Genomic DNA, 17,827 nt, shown 5'->3' with positions numbered 1-17,827 from the left:
CTGTGCCTGTTGACAATTTAAGATCCAGCAGTCATACAGTTAATGCTCCTGTCAAACGGTAAATTATTATTATTATATTATATTTTTTTTTTTTCTTTTTTAATAAATGAGCTTACTTATAAATTTCATTGATCCAAGTATATTCCCTGTTGAACTTTTTGAGTTATGTTACTTCACTATCTGTAAAAGTTAATGCAGTGTTATATAGTTATATTTATAGTTTATATATATTATAGTTTATATATAGTGTATATATATTATAGTTTATATATAGTTTATATATTTTATTGTTTATAATTATAGTGTTAAAGGGACACTAAAAGAATTGCTAGATAACAAGTTTTCGAGGTAACAAGTTCAGAACTAAATATGTTCTTAAAAGTAGAAAAATATATTCTAAAGTATTACTCGAAAAAGTAGAGTCATGAAACATAAGAATAACTACTATTAAATATGTATGTAATGATAGTTGATTATAAGTCTAAATGCATGAATGATAATTTTATTTTTAAAAGTAAGTCGAAAACTAATTATGCCTTAAATAGAAAAGAATTGGTTTACAATAAGCTTACATCGTGATTTTTCCGAAAAAAATTCATTTTCTATTTAAAAAAAATTCACATAGCAAGGTTTGAGAAGAAACTCTTCGACAAAGGAATTCAAATTAGCATTAGGTGGATTAAGAGTGTACAGTATATGGTTTTTAATTTTTTTAAAAGGATCGATTATATCAATTTTCATCATGTGGCTCTTACTCAAATTAAAAATATAGTGTGTTTTCAGATGTACTCATATTTTCATTTGATTTTCTCTATTCTTGATGAGGATTAAAGGTCTCAAATTATTTAGTAATCCTTAGTGGCAAGATTTTCTGGAGATAGTAATTGGTAGTTATAGGGTTCAAAACATTCCTTAATAGATAACGAGTATGTTTATAAAAACATTTAGAAATATATCATTATGCTTAAAAAAAATTTTAACTTTATTTTTCATTTAAATCATACACAATGCACAGTTTTGCTGTTCGAGTAAAATAATGTTGTTTAAAAAAATCCTTAGGTATATATAATACAAAAAAAAGTAAGGAAAAAAAATTTTTAAAAAAAGAAAAGAATATGAAAATTTAGTTAGAAAATAGATCAACAGAAAGATATCTCTTCATTAGCAATGCTCAAACACAGTGCTTTCTAATTTAGTTTTAATGTAGCCAAAGTAATATCTATCACTTTAATAGTGTGAGGAGCATCAAAGAAATGATTCTAAAAAAACTGATTTTGTAAACAAAAATTCAAGATAAATACAAAATAATGCACAAATAGAAACATAATAAAGCAAAAAGGGAGAATGGATGTCATGTACTTACAAATAATTTTCAAAAGTGATTTAAAAATATTTTCATAACTAAATTGCCAGATTACAAAATATGAAATTAAAGCATAAGAGTAAGTTTTAAAAATTGGTACATATGTATTGGCTGAATCCTATCATTGGTATTAATTCTAAATTTAAGTGATTGTTCTATTTAATGTCTTTAAAATTAATTTAAATTTTAGTTTCTGTCCTATAGTTTTATAAAATGAAATTTATAATTAAATTTCTTTTTTGTAGTGTTGATGGGCGTCGATGGTCCCTGGCGTCTCTTCCATCTTCAGGGTATGGTACAAACACACCTGGAAGCTCTAATGTTTCGGTAAGTATTTTTGGATATCAATCTTTTATTCAACAATTTAAGAAATTGAATTATAGTGTAAATAGGAAAAACAAGAGAAATTTAAACAAACACAATCAAAAAATTGAATAAAACTTATTTATTGTATTAACTTCATAATAAAATATTACTTTATAATTACTCTGAAGTTTTTTCCTCCTTTATTTAGCTGGAGTGATTGTATTCTGGGTGTATCCCCAAATTCGGGTTTTTCGTAGCATTCTTCTAAGCCTAAAAGTTAGGAGTAGGGCACATGATTTTTTTCACTAATTTCCTGAAATTTTGTTACTTTAAGATCATTGGTTCATGCCGTTCTGCAAATCAAAAGCTTGTAATCTGGCAAAATTTTCTCAAAGTTTGCTACCTAAAATTTCGAATATTTCAGTATATCCCATTAACGACACATTTACATGCATGTTATTCTTCTGTTAATTGGTAGAAATCCTCAAATTTGATTCCTTTAATTTGACACACTCACCATTTTGAATATTTGAAAGTGTTTTGGGATCTGCTAATATCGCGATTCTGTAATACACGACTTTAACATTAAATATAGACTTGAATTTTCGTATTGAGCTAATTTAAAAGTTACTCATCGTTATTTGTATTCTCACTATTTAAATAGCCAATATCGTGATTTTTATTCAAGTGTTTTTAAAATCCATTATCCTGATTCATATTCACCTGATTTTAAAATCCAATATCGCGATTCTTGTTAGTGCGACTCTTTTTGTTCCTAAATTAGTTACTATAAGGTGTGATATTCTTCATTGGTAAGTAATTTAATTTTAAATTGATATTGAGTTTTTGCACAGAAAATTTTCTGGGTTTTTCACTTCATTTGTGTCACCCTGGTTTAGTGGCAGAAAAATCCATTTTAATTTGATGGTTGTATTTACAAAAGGTTTTTATAACTTTGTCCTTTGAAAAATGTTTTCTATTTCTAACAGTGTTTGCGTTATTTCTATTATAGTCTCAGTGCTCATCCCAAGAGAAGTTGCATACTCTAGCACATTCTGCAATTGATGATGGCCATTGCTCACATACTCATTTCAGCAGTAATGAAAGTAATCCAGGATTAGAAGAAGATGGAAGGCATTCCCCCATTGTCCGACCTAGATCCAGAAGTCTCAGGTATTCTTATCAGATTAGGGAAAACTAATTTGAACTGTTTCATTTTTTTATACTTTTAGCCACTTAGCTTTTGTAACCATACCTAAATGATTTACTTAAGGAATTTTCTGCTTAACATTTTAATGGTGAAGGAATGAGTGGATGTAAGAGGCGAGTAATATTTTAAAATAAAAAATTTTTTAAACGAAAATTCCCTTTTATGAATATGTATGAAAAATAAAACGCTTAGTGGAAGAAGGTTCTAAAAAATGTTTTGAAAAATTCAAATGATTTCATCAGAGTTGGGTTTTTGACCTCAAATACCTGGGGAAAGTTCCTTTTCTATCATCGGGGACATTTTATTCGAAATCCAACTACATAACTGTTTAAGTCATGCACATCCATATATAACTATAATCTTTTGTAATTAAGATTCATATTATAATGTATACAAATCATCATGTATGAAAAATATTCCCAAATTTATTGAAACTATTGATTGGATTTTTTTAAAGAAAAACATAGTGCTACTTATACTTTAAGATTAGTATGATTTGATATTTTATACTGTAATTATTAAGTTTATATTACAGATAATAACTATGAGCTGTTAATTGTTATCAATCCAAATATTGATTTTAGTTTTTTTAAGCCATGATCTATTAAGATTTTTTAGCTTAATTGAAACTAATGTGGCCATCAATAATTGTCTAAACTAAAGTTGTGAAATTCTTTTTGATTCTCAATATTTGCTGCAAAGGCTTTTTATGCTCATGAACATTATCTATTCATTATGATTTCGATATATTTCCTTATTATTAAACTAATTATTATTTACACATAAAATGCAAATGTTTGTTTAAATATTTTTTTCATTTGATTAAATAAAGTTCTTAATTAAGTTATTATCAATATTCAGTACAGTTATTAGAATAATTTTTTTAATTTACATTGTCATAGTTTTAATTTATAATTAGTGATCCGAAATTTGATCTCTGTATCAGTTAAAAAAAAGTTACTTCTCATTTCTTTAAAGGAGAACGTTAGTTCAAGATCAAAGCACAGCCTTAATTTTTATTCTATCTGATGGAAAGGCTTTAAGAAAACAAATATTCCATCAGATTTCATACAGTTTGAATGTCTACATTCTAGTCCAGCATTAATTTAAGGAACATTTTCGAATTTCGGTCTTAATCATTTAAAACTGAGAAATATATTTGGAGTACAGAAGGCTTTGAATCTAGAGCTTTGTATGTCACATGCTCTAGCAGGGCTGATTGTGCTCCGGAAAAATTCCGGATTTTTCGCTAACAGTGATCCGGAAGTTTCCGGAGATCGAAGGTCCAGACGTTTCAAAAAATCATTCATCACAGAAGTATCCGGAAATCAAATTTTCAAAGGTGAAACTTAAAACACAGTTTATTTTATTTGTTTGTAGGGGAAAGCCAGAGAAATACTTTATAAGCATATATTCATGATTAATATTCATTTTTTATCAGTAAATAGTTGTTATAATCATAAACTCAAGAAAGAAGGATATATTTGTAAATTTTAATTACTTCTCCAGGTCATCATAGGTATGTGTAAATGGTATATTTATGTGTAAAATTTTAAATGTATGTTAAGTAAACTAAGAAATATTGAGAAAAAGGAAGAAAAAACTTGTTTAAATTTTTTTCAAATTTTTCAATTTAAAACTGTTCTTTTTTTTTTTTAACTCAAGAAATTTCCCGAAATTTTGACTTGGGCTCACAATCACCCTTGCTCTAGGGAAAGGAGGAGTTAGAATGAGAGTAAAATAAAAATTGATTTTATACATAATGGACAAAACTACTGTTAAATGTTTTTAAGGTGATTGTTTTTGCATTTTTGTTTTCAATAACTAAAAAAAAAATTTGCAAATTTTTATTTATAATTATTTAATTTTTAAATAATTATTTTCTATATCGATATTGTGAATTTTTGACTGGAAAATGTCTAAATGATTGAAGAACATAATAGATGAATCACTTATAATTTTATATGTACTTTTCTTTATAATTACTTCGTATTTATAATAGCTAATAATTATTTTCTGCCCTAAAATATTTAGTTTTTGACATGGTAGATGAAATCATCAATTGTCAATTCTGAGTATCATGTGAAAAGATCATTTTAAGTTTTAACCTTATTAAGCTATGTAGCATTAATTTATTTTGCCAAATCTTTAAGTTTTGCTCATCTCAGTTGTTAAATATACTGAGTTACAATCAGAGAGTAAAAGGAAGTTCGAAGTGCATTTGGCAACCAAAATTTGATTAAATTAAGAAAGTTTTTGTGATATTTATTATTTCGGAAGAAAATTAAATTACCAAGAGAGCAAACATTATGACTTAGTCACTTTAAATTATCATTTAGTGATTTCACCTATGTGATGGCCGAAAATGAGAAATAAACGCAATGTGTGATTGCTTTTTCCTTTTGTCAATGCTTGAACTTTAAAGCTTATTTGCTCAAATTCATTAAAATGTTACTCCAATTTTTTCTACCCATTCAGCTCTTCCAATAAGTGTTACTTTTTTAAAAAATTTTGATAGAATTGCTTTAAAAATTTTATTAATAAAGCAAGTTCCAATAAATTAGATACAGAATAAAAGGCTTTATAGTAAATAATTTTATTCATGCTACATGCCTCCTTCATTTACTCATTCCCTCTTCAATACATTCAATATTTTTCGGTAAGATTTCATTTGTGAAAGATTCAATAATATCTATTTATTTGCAAAAGAGATTTTTTTTTGAAAGGAAAGATAATGTGTGTGTATTTTTAACTAAATTTCTTTGTGTAAAGTATTTAGTTTGATTTCAGTAAAATTTAGTTTGTAGTAAAATTATTGAAATAGTGACTTGTGAAACAATATATTATTAATTACTACCTATTATTTTCAGCAGGCATGTGATTTTTTTGCATTATTTTCTGCTTTTTTCTTTCTTTAATTATTTTTTTTCTTATCTTCTTTTTTTCATATGCCTTAAAATGCTTAATAAGCGCATACTTAAACTTTTCTATAATGTGTACTTAAATGTATAAAAACTATAAAAATATATGAGTTGATTTCAAATATAGGAATTGACAAAAATATTGAGTGTTGGTAACTTGGAAATTTTCTTACTGGGAGATCACGTACCAATTTAATTTGAAATAAGGCATAAGCTTTGCCAATTTATTTCAGACTTTTATGTTCATGCTTTTTACTTAAGTCTCAGCTACTATTTAGTTATGTAATTTAATTTGTTCATTAATTAAAACTTAAAACACAATTTTTCAACATTATTGGAACATTTTTCTAATACTATATTTGTTGGCTTGCTGATCTCTTAATGATATATCAAAAACAAAAAACTGATTAGTTTTAATAAATATTATGAAGTGTTGAATTTTGTTAGCGTATTTATAATAAAATTGAATAAGCACTTCAATTAGGATATCGTTAAAATTGCTGTTAAATTCTGAAAATTCAAAAGAAAAAGAAATTGAGCAATTTGAAAATATATAATAAAGTAATAGCTATAATTATGTTAAACAATGAAACTAGGAAGTTTGAAAATTCTTTTTTATTATAATTTGAAATGTTTCCATAAATTAGTTTAATATTTTAATTCTTTAAGTAGTACTTAAACAAAAATATTGTATACTGGTAAATTCTCTGTACACCAAAAAGGCTCTTATTCTTATTTTTCCTATTCTACGTATACTTTTAATCATTATTTTATTGTATACTTTCTTCACTTTCTTCCTCTTTTCAACAATCTCATGCCTGTTTTGATTAGAAAAAATATTACTATAAAAATTTTCATAGATTTCATTTCATTAATTATTATAATTTTATTAACTTAGAAAAAAAATAAAAACTTTAATGTAACATGTAAGATTTTTATTTTATTTTATAGATGCTCTTAATTTAGCATTTCAGACATAAATATAAAAATCTTAATTATTTTTCTTACAAATTTGATTTATATACATGTTTTCACATTGACCTGTTTATTATGCAATTTTTTTGGTATTAATTTAATCAAAGGATATCCAAAGTTATGAGATACAATATTTTAAAATGTTTATTTATTGCCCATATGATGAGTTTTCAACCATATATTTTTAACAACGGTACAAAAAGTAATTTTTCAAATAATTCATCAGTTTTTATACTGGGTTTATTTGTATTTTTAGGATTTTGAAGTCACTAATGCAAATGCATGTGCTTAACACTGCTCTGCATAATCTTAATTGCATGCTTTACTAACTTTTTTAATATGTCAATAATTATTATTTTGCATCAACTAGAAATAACAATTAATGCATATATCTATTTTTGGTTAATTTATAGCTCTTATATTAGTTGCTAATTTAATACTCACTGCACAAGCTGGATTAAAATAAAGTAATAGATTTTATTATTGATTTGATAATCTCCTTTTTCTTTTAAAGCAGGCGTGGATGGTGAATCTTTATTTTTTTTATTGATTTAGAAATAAATAATCATTATTTTGAGCATTATATAAAACATGTGTCTGGGCTGTTGGTGCATTTTTTTTTAAAGGAATTTCTCTCTCAACATGAACTTTTGTTTATTTTTAGAGAATCATTGACATTTCTGCATAGATTTTAATTTGGATTCCTATAATTAGCTAAAATATGTCATATAAATTAATTGTGTAATTTTATAAATAAAAGATTATACAGCTGTTAAACAATGAAATTATAGTTAAAATTTTACTATATATGCAGTCATTAATGCTTAATAATCAAAAGGCTTCAGTTTGTGCGCAAACCCTGCTGATCAAAACAATTGGGAGCTGTTGCCTGTTCAGATTTTCTGATCATTATATTCATATAGTTTAAGAACTGTAATTATGACAAACTGTTTTTATTGTCCAATAATAGTATTATGTCAGTGCGTAAATTACCAAAGCGTAAAATTCACTTTTTTGTTGAATTACGAAACATTGTTAAATAAAAGAATAGATTTCTATCTTTCTGAAAAGCAGCTTAATTTATTTGAAAAAATATAATTAAGTATTATTAGTATGGAATATTTTTACCTTCAATTACAATTATTGCAATTGCAACAGGACTGACATTTTTATTATGTTCATGAAATTAAGATTTTATTTTCTTTACAGAATTATTTTTTAAATTTGTTTTTATTGTTTTGCACGTAATTGCTTCATAGCACTTTAATTATAATTTACTATTGTCTTACATGATGAATTTTAGTCTAGTTCTTTATTTTGAGTTTTAACATTTTTCTTAAAAGTACAAAATTATCTGAGATATAATTTTCTATTTCTATGTTATTTAATTTAAACAAAACTTTTTCACTGTAATTCTTTTGTTCTAGAAATTCATTTGATAAAGCTTTTAACAGTATTTAATTGTTTTTTTTTTTTACACAAAAAAATTTGTTATTAATCTTAATTTTTACACATTCTTATTTACAAAATGCTTATAAATATTGTTTGTTTTAGCAAGTAAATCAGTTTTCATTGGAGATAACTGCATGAATTAGACTGGTATTATTCTAACCTAAATATAACTAGCATATAATAGATTTTAGTTTAAGAAATAGTGGAACTTTAATTTTTAGATAAAGAAAAAATAATTGCATTTTCGAATATTGTTTGAAATAATTAATAGCCTTGTATGACTGGTGTTTTATAAATCACATTTAATGCACTCTCATATTTTGTAGTAATCTTCATTAAGAAATCAGCTATATTTATGCTTATTATTTTCTTCTCATTCCTCCATGGTTTAGCCTGGCCTGGTTGTGTCTTGCACCTTTAGAGTAAGGGTTAATTCTTATTTTATTTTATTGTTATTTAATTTTTTTTTTTATCCTTGCACTATTTGAAAAAACTTATTTCATCCATTTGGGCTCTTGTAGAAAAATTGTAGTCATGTATTTATAGCATTAAATTGATGATTCAGTCTGTCAGTTATGTAATTACTTCTTATTTAATGACACTCAAATGTTACACAAGGTATTTTACTACTAGCATTATCATTTTATTTTCTGACTTGTGCTAATCCGGGTACCTGCAAAAATCAATTCTTCGTCTCAATTGCAAAAAAGAAAAAAAAAGTGCTGTTATGCGTGTCAAGTGAGATATCAACAAATAATTGTTAGATATGTAATGTGAGCAGCATGCATTATTTTGAAATACTAGCAAAGCTTTGATTAATAAATGGAGAAAGCATCTTTCTTGACTATTTTTTACTAAATGCTGCTTTACAGAGCAAAATCCTTCATATTCACCTAAAAACACCAAAACCACTTTTATTCTCAGTGTTCTGCTGAGAATAAAATCTGCTATTTAAATGACATAAAAGTTTTCTTTTGGCAAAAATCCTTTTTTTTTTTTTTTTTTTTTTTTAAATAAATAAATATAATTAAATACCCAACAAGCTTTGCGTTCAAATTAAATATGTTTAATTCGAAACTATGTAAAACATGGAGCAGTTATGGAAAATGATAAAGAAATGCTGAAAAAGAATTATTGATAAAGTAATGGTTTTTATTTTTATTATGTGTTAAATATTGTGTTGTCTTCATTTAATTTCAAATCAAACACAAACTTTTGCTATCTCCTGGTATAATGCTGATAAGGGTTAGACATTATTTTTAAATGCGTAAAATAAATTTTATTATAGCGATTTTAATACTTAATTTTTTAGTTACAAGTTTTTTTTTTTTTTTGCTTAAATACTTCTAAATTGTTCAATTGGTGTTATAATTGGTTTTAAAAGCATTTGTCTCAAATTTGCTTCATAGAAGTTTTAAAATATCTTAAAAGTTCGTTGGAAATTTTCTCTTAACCATTATGGTCTGTTAATTTAAATTGGGTTTCATTTTTTTCATAAAAAATTTTTTAATTGTCTAATGAAAATTTATCGAAAATTTTCAATTAATTATTTAAATTATCTTTAACTTTTTTTATGCAAAAATTATTTCAGTTTTCATGCTATCTTCATATTTCTGTTAATAATTTAATAGTTAAGTTAAAAATAGTTTATGAATAGTTTATAACTCCTCATTTAAATCTCAGTTTTTTTTTTATTTATGAATTCTTCATTTTTAGTAATCAAATTTGTTTTATTCTTCAAATTTTGCCTCTTACCTATTTTTTTTTAACTTATGAAGAATTATTATGAATATTGTTATTTAACAAAACCCTCTTTTTTTATCCTTATTTGAAAATTAATGACTGATGCCATGTGGATGAAATAAAGTTTTTTCTATTGTCTCAGTAATTTCCCATTGTAATTGATACAAAAAAAAATTATACATTTTTGTGGTGCAATTAACATCTTTATTCCTACTTTCTGCATGCTAGCTAAGTTTTGCTTTAGTGCTTTCTGTTAAAGGTATTTGTTGCTTTATTAGCTTTTACATGCATTATTCCCTTGTATTAATTTAATATGCAAGCATATAAACTTTAAAAAGTGTGCAAATAGTGTAAGTATTGACTTGTGTATGTGTTCATTTTTTTTGTGAGAAGTATTTTGTTTCTGAGTAAAATACTTTAATCTGACAACATCTTCCAAGTCAACCCAGTTTCTTTTTACCTTAATTGTTTAAAAATAAATAAAAAATGTACAATCAAAGGGAAAACATTAAAATAGTTGAGAGTTGGCTGGTTTCATTGTTCCCTTTTGTTACTTTAGCTTGTAAATTTATGTCTACTACAGATTAAATTTCAAAGAAATCTTAAGAATTTCAATAATAAAAGTAAAATAATATTTTCCGAGACACATTGAATTTTATTTCTCATAAATAACATGATTTTTTTTTTCTTTTTTTGAACAACTATAGGTATATTTTTAACAAATTAGTGTAATTTTTTCCTGAATATTTTTTTCAGTGTATCTTAAAATCAATTATATACTTTAGAATGTATTATCACATAAAATTTTCTCTTAACCATTATTATTACATAAAATTTATTTAGTGCATCATTGTTAAACATAATCCTGTTAAATAGTAAAGATTGCGAATTTCAGATTTGATTCAGAATTGAGAAAAAAAAGTTTCTAAAACATTTTCTTTTTTGTTTGTTTAAGTGTATTATTATTAGTTTATAATATTTCACCAGATAAACACTTTAAGTGCTTCCGAGAATACAATTTTGTGGTCTCATAAATCTTCACTTTTGATCAGCATAATTTTGTTGACTATTATATTACTGTCTCAGATTGTTAAATTCCAGTTAAAATTAAATTTGAAAATTTTTCAATAAATCATGTTTTTATTACAGTGGTCTAAGTGCTTTGGTATTGCATTACTTTAACTGTTTTAGTTCTGTCTGTTTAACTCAAATACAGAATTACAAGCAACAGAAAGTTATCAGTTATTCTATCTTATATACCCTTTTCAAAAAAAGGATCTATTAAGAGTATAAAAATTACTTCATCATGGAATATTATTTTAAATTTAGAGCTTTTGAGTTTATATCTTTTAATTTTCTTATGCTTTCTTTTTATATTACATTTTATATAAATAACTTTTGTTAGTAACTTTACTAGTGCAATGTTAATGAGTTTCACATTTCTTTTCTTCGTATCTTTTAAGTTCGTAACCAAATTTAACAATTTTTGTTTTATTTTATGTTTTAAAAGCTTTATAATTTTTAATTAATGCTTGATTTAGCTTTTAATAACATTTTTTGTTGCTCAGAAAGTATATTAGTTTTTATGAAAATGAAAGACTATTTTCTTATGGTGAGTGAATATTTTATTGAATTACCTGCCCATTCTGGTTGAATCTCTTTTGCCCTCTCTCTAGCAATATCATTCCACACTTAAAATATTTTTGCTCTTTGCTGGCAAAATGCTAATCCAGGTGATTTTTAACCCTCCTATTTGAAGTTAAGATATTTCTGCCAAATTTTTTTTGTGGAGACCAGAACATTATTGTAGACAACCCACTTTTTGACCAGTGTGACGCTGTGCTTTTATACGCTTGAGAAGCAATTCACAGATGATGTCAATGCACTGGCAAAAATTTCTTTCTGTGAGAACATGAGGAACCCATATGTCAAGCTTTGAGATTTAAACTAGATGTTAGAAATAATAATGAATGGTAAAATTAGTTACATTTAATCTCCCAGTGATCTCACCAGTTGTAATTCACTGGTTTGTAATGATTAATGCCTTTATTGTATCTTCGTCAGCTTTAACTGGCCTTCCAGACTATAGTGCATCTTCAACATCAAAATTGCCAGATTGAAATTTTGCGGACCAGTTTTGGCGCCGGTGTTCTTTCAATAGATCTTCTTCATACACATTACATAATTTTTTTCTTGCTTGAACTGCATTTTTACATTTTCGATCGTGAAAAAATAAAATATGCCAAAAAGGCCGGTTTTCACTTAGCATATTTGAGCATATTGAGCAAGCAAAAATTGCTGCTTAAAACTGATTAAACTTTTTCCCGAGCTAGCCTTGCTGTATCAGCTCTCAAAATATGTAATAATTAGGTGCCATAAGTGTGAATTTAGCTGTTAAAAAATACAATTTTCTTTGTTGGGATAAAAACAAATACTTTGTAAACAATCTAATAATATTTCATTTTTAACTTACAATAATTTTTGAGTTTAATGATTGCTGCCTATCACATATATGAATAAGTATGATTGAGAGGTAAGTAAATTTAGTATGTGTTTAAGTAGTTTAGCTCAGTTATATGTGGGCTGGCCTTAATGTTTTACCTTATCCACGATGTACTCACTTTCTGTTTTGATTGAAATGTTTCTGTGTTTCTTCCCCCTTCTTTATAATGCCTTTATATGCAGTAAAACCAAGATTATCCAAACTTAATCATATACAAAAATAGAATTGTCCAAATTCATTCTTATAATTCTATTTATCTATGCTGATTCTGAAGGGTTTTTTCTTCTTCTTTTTTTAACTCTTGGTGTTGTCTTAAAGACTTAAAACACTTTTTTTATTGTATGCCTACATAAAATTGATTATTTTATGCATGTAACAAATTATTGTTTTATTGGTTGATGAAGTTAGTTGCTTTAGTTTAAAAAAATAAATAAAATAAAAATCTGAAAGCTGTAATTTTTATTTAATTAAAATCTGCTTAGCTTGACCATCATGGTTTCGGTTAAAATGAAGTCTGTTCTGTGCAAGAGATAAACAATATGTAGTTTGATTAAAATCAGAACGAAAAATTTACAAAGAAATAAAAATCAATTAAATTAACTTAAAAATCTATTAAATTAGCTTCTGTCAGAATTGAACGCTGCTTTGAACAAATTCACAGAACGAATATCTAAAAAAAAAAAAAAAAAAAAAGAGGCGAAGAAGTACTACAACCTGGGGCAATTGTGCATGTGGATTTGGAAATTAAATAACTTTATACCCATATGACAAAAAGATATTTTTTAGAAGAACTTAACAGATAGTAATTTTTTTACAAAAGGAAAACTAATTTCAGAGAGTGAAAATAGATTAAAAAATTATTCTGCTTGTATAATGCAAATATTTCAATTCTTTTAAGTTGGCCCAGTTCCAATCACTTTAGATAATCAAGATCCTACTGTATATATATATTATAGTTAGCTTTTTTTTCATATTTGAGAATTTATTTACAAGTTTGATTAAAATTAATCATTGACAATCTATATTATCTTATAATATTCTATTCTCTTATAAATTTATAGTAACGAAATGTTTATTTTAATAAGTATATGGGCATAATCTTATTATCTAAGAATTAAAAAAATTATAAGTACAATATATTAAAAACAACTGAATGTAATAAATATTCGTCATTTCAGATAGTTTTTTGTGAAAGAAATGTTTCAATTACGGAAAGTAAAATCAATTGATGTGTTATATATGTTGCACTGTTGCTATTCATTAATAGAAATTTTCTATTTAATGTTCATTACATGTTAAGTATGTTACCACTTGTTTGTTTTAAAAATTGTCGTTAAAATTTTATTTGTTGTTTATTATATGTATAGATTTAGAATAACTGTTGTTTGGGTCTGTGATACTTGTAATATACATTTCACAATATGTTTTCTATTATAAAGTTATATTCATTGTCAATTTTGAAACAGAACTTGAAATATTTATATTTTTTTACAATATCTTATTTAATTTCGCTTTCTTCCTTATTCAAGTTTAATTGTTTTATAAATTTACTTTTTTCCTTCCTCAGTAGCTTCAGCTTAACATAATATTATCGTTGAAATTTATTGATGTTTTTTTTTTAATATAATGTAATTATTTTTTGACTAATTTCAAATTTATGAATATCTGTGAACGCAAGTTGTGTTTTAATATATGTTTTATTTCACTCATTGAAATTGGTGCCTTTACAACGTGGGAAAAGGTTCAACTAATATTTCTTTTCATATGCAAAATAACTACATACAGTAAAGCAATAAAAAAAGATTTATATTTAATTAGTACAGAAATATAAAAACCTGATTATCTTAAAGCAAAATATTTTATTCTTAAATTTTTGTAAAAAGAGAAACTTGTTTAAGTAATGCACTTGTTCTTCATACTTACTGTTGTGAGCCTCAAGGGAAAAAAATTCACATATTCCATAATATGTAGTAATTTTTTTATGCATATAAGTTTTTTTTTTTTTTTTTTTTTTTTTTTTTTTTTTTTTGAAGGAAGCTTAAATCCATGTAATAAGTATAATTTATTTTGATATGAGTTGCAATGTCTAAATCAATTTTTATTATTGCTTTAAAATTCACGATTCAATTAGTCTTGTTGAGTAAATATGTTGTATGAATAAGATAGAGAAAATTAGATATATATGAATAAAACTTGAAAGAAATGTAGTAAAATTAACCAGGCCATAGTCCCATTTTAAATCACCTAACCCTTCTACATTTATTTGGGTTTTGACACTTTTAGAAAGCTATTGTGTAAAGGGGCTTTTGTAATGTTTTACTATTTTTAAACCTGTTATAAAGATAAATTTAAAGTCAAAACTAATCAGGATCATTCTATTCCATAAATCATATTCTTTCCATCAGTTCTAAATCTGAAACTGCCAAATATAATTGGATTTTTCTATTGAATTTGAATTGTTTCATTCTCTTGGCATGACTTTATCTGATTTGGAAAGTTTTAAAAAAGATCCCTATAAAAGTTTTTCACTTTGTTTATTGTTTCTTTCAGAATTTAATTTAGTAACATTAATGTTAAATAATAAGTAAGAATCTTCATATAAAGAAAGATTTAAAAAAAAAAAATTTTTTTTTAGAATAATCAGTTAGAAATTTTTCTCATTTTTGAATTTTTATTTTTATTTTGAAATTAGATTTAAAATATTTTAATCTAATTCAACAACTAACAATGTTCAACAATTAATTAATATGTTGTTATACATATCTGGACTATTCAAAATTAGAACTGTCTAATTAAAATTTTGAAATTCTGAATGTAAAGAACATAGTAAAAGTTTTTTTTTTTTATTCTAGTTCATTTTATGTCAAGCTCAAGTGAAAAATTTAGCAGTCAATCTGTATTTATAGGTATTAGTAAAAGATTGTCATATCTTTCCAACAAAAGAGCACAAAAAAAAGGAACAAAATTATAGAAATTTCAATCACTACCCTTTCTCCCCCATCCTTTTGCCGTTTTCTTTAGACAAAAACCCTTATTCTTATTTACCCTTCCCCTGTGATTGGGTTACAAAATAAAAGTAGGGTGTGGGAAAACCGATAGAAAAAAAGAAGTATTGAACAAAGCCATAGCTAGTATTAGTCATTTTTAACCATGTATGCAATAATTTTTAAAACGTGCAGTTTTTCAAAATGCTAATATTTTTCCCATTTTCCATATCGAAAGTCGGGTAATTTTTGATACGTGCGATTTATAATGCTATCAAATTTGAAATCAAAGAGAAAGGGGAATACATAATTTTTCCCACCTATGTTTTTTGCACCAGATTATCGTCACCTTAATGTTTGGAAGGTCTGAATCTCTTTCAAATAATTTTCACTCTTGTACATGGTTTTAGTTACCTCTCGATATGCAGTGTTTCTTCAAATTTTAAATGCAATCATTGTTTGACATTCATTATTATGACAGATAAATATTGTTAATATCCTTAATACTTAGCTATTCATTCTTTTAAATTTTTAATAAAGATCAATAGTATTTTTATCAATAATGTTCAGGTTTTTATCAGTAATGTTTCAGCCGCTAATAGGTACATTTTAGTTCTTCAGATTCTGTGAGTTATGAAACAAATATTGTGATTCACATGAAAGTGATTTAAGAATCACGTGTCAAAAATCTCATTAAAGTGATTTTTAAATCATTCATGTGGGGTTTGCATTAAAATGCTTTCTGAATCATACAAAGTTATACACATTAAGTGTTTTAAATTTTCAAATGGTTAAATTTAATCATCATATTTATCATATTAATTATTGCATTTTTTTAATGATTAAAAACTAATAATTGTAAACTTTAAATTAACACAGATAGTTTTGTTTTTAATTAAAAGTTTTCAAAACAATACAAGTGCATTATAATTATTTTAAGAATATGCTTACACATTAATTTAATATTTTATTTCAAGTTATTAGCTACAGAATCTGTTTTAGCGAATGTTATATAAATTAAATTAATGATATTTTTTTTTTAGAAAGTATGTCATTTTTTATCTTTTGTAGTTTGAGTGATAGCAATGATTTTTATTCTAGTCCTTTACGTTCTCCTGGTGTTGATAGTGAAGTTGTAGCTATGAATAATGTCTACAAAGAAAGGTTTCCTAAAGTGAGCAATTTTGATTTTTACTTATGTTTTATATTAGTCTTGAAAAACTATTTAAAATTGATGGATTGTTTATTACTTAAATTAATAAAAAATTTTATGAAAATTTTTTCCTTTTTTCGTTGAACAGCTTTTTCTTACACTTGCATTTTATTTTTATTAACTTATTTTATTGTTTGATGAATATTTTGTTAAATGAAACTCTTACTTTAAACAGTTTTTTTTAATATATATTATTGTATAATCTAGGCATTGTATGCCAAATACTTTAATTTTTGAGTTTTGAATTAAATAAAGATATTTGAATCTAAAAAAACTATTTCTCAGTATATTTTTTAGTTTAAAACTTTCCATGTGGTCAAAGTTTTTTTAATATTTTTTTCATTCATAGTATACAGTTGTATTTTTTATACTTTCATAAAAAGTAACACTTTAAAGTAAATTAAAATCGTAAAATATATTTGTTTTTTCGATTGTACCATATTTTTCAAAGCCATTATATATATAAGCTGGTAATATGTTTAGTTTAAGCCAAAAGTAATATTTCTGTTTAAAAGCTTTGCTGATAAAACTATTTAATTCAACATGTATAAACACTATTAATTTATGAATTGTTTGAGACACTTATTATTGTTTTACATTCTCATTATTTCTTGTATTTTCTAAAGGCTACACAGCAAATGGAAGACAAATTACATCAGTTTTTAAATGAACACAGGAACTATGATCATAGTGATTCCTTAGATGCAGTGGCTCGCTTTGTTCATCACCAAGTCATTCAAATGGCTGAAGATTGTCTTTCTCAATCTCAGAACCAAATTGTAACTTCACAATATTTTTATGAGATGTCTGAAAACTTAGAAAGACTATTAGTCGAAGTAAATCAAATTTCTGCTCTAATATTTAGTTTTTTTTATTCTTGTGCATTTACTTAAGAATGCTAAAGCATATTTTTATTTTAATAAAACTCTGATAAAAAATTTGAAAAGGAAAAATTATTTTTTTAAATTGAAAAGTTTTTGTTTGTCTCAAATTGAAAATAAATAGATAAAGCTAATTAAGATGTCCCTACCTTTAGACTTTCATAGGAATTATAAAACATCAGAAATAGTTGTATAATAGAATTAGAATAGTAGAAATCATTTATATGGGAATTTAAAATTTTGTGTTAATCATAAGTTTTTTATTGCATATAATAT

At 25.0% G+C, this 17,827-nt stretch overlaps 1 protein-coding gene across 6 annotated transcripts in view; it reads left to right on the top strand.

Moving 5' to 3' along the window:
- Positions 1-17,827, top strand: part of dop (microtubule-associated serine/threonine (MAST) protein kinase dop) — a 59,615-nt gene that overhangs the window by 11,608 nt on the left and 30,180 nt on the right. For 4 of the 6 annotated variants that reach the window (XM_016048072.4, XM_016048071.4, XM_087161261.1 and 1 more), the window contains 6 exons: positions 1-58; positions 1,609-1,690; positions 2,682-2,842; positions 8,620-8,649; positions 16,559-16,631; positions 17,297-17,506. In XM_016048072.4, the coding sequence (XP_015903558.1) occupies positions 1-58; positions 1,609-1,690; positions 2,682-2,842; positions 8,620-8,649; positions 16,559-16,631; positions 17,297-17,506 (614 nt within the window). The remainder of the gene's footprint in view (positions 59-1,608; positions 1,691-2,681; positions 2,843-8,619; positions 8,650-16,558; positions 16,632-17,296; positions 17,507-17,827) is intronic. The other 2 variants (XM_071182393.2, XM_016048073.4) reach the window with 1 other exon arrangement.

This window comes from Parasteatoda tepidariorum, chromosome 4, assembly GCF_982258835.1.
Source record: "Parasteatoda tepidariorum strain Cologne lab strain chromosome 4, Ptep-v5.0, whole genome shotgun sequence".
NCBI classification, from domain to species: domain Eukaryota; kingdom Metazoa; phylum Arthropoda; class Arachnida; order Araneae; family Theridiidae; genus Parasteatoda; species Parasteatoda tepidariorum.
The sequence above is the reverse complement of the archived record's forward strand: the minus strand, read 5'-3'. Positions and strand labels throughout refer to the sequence as shown.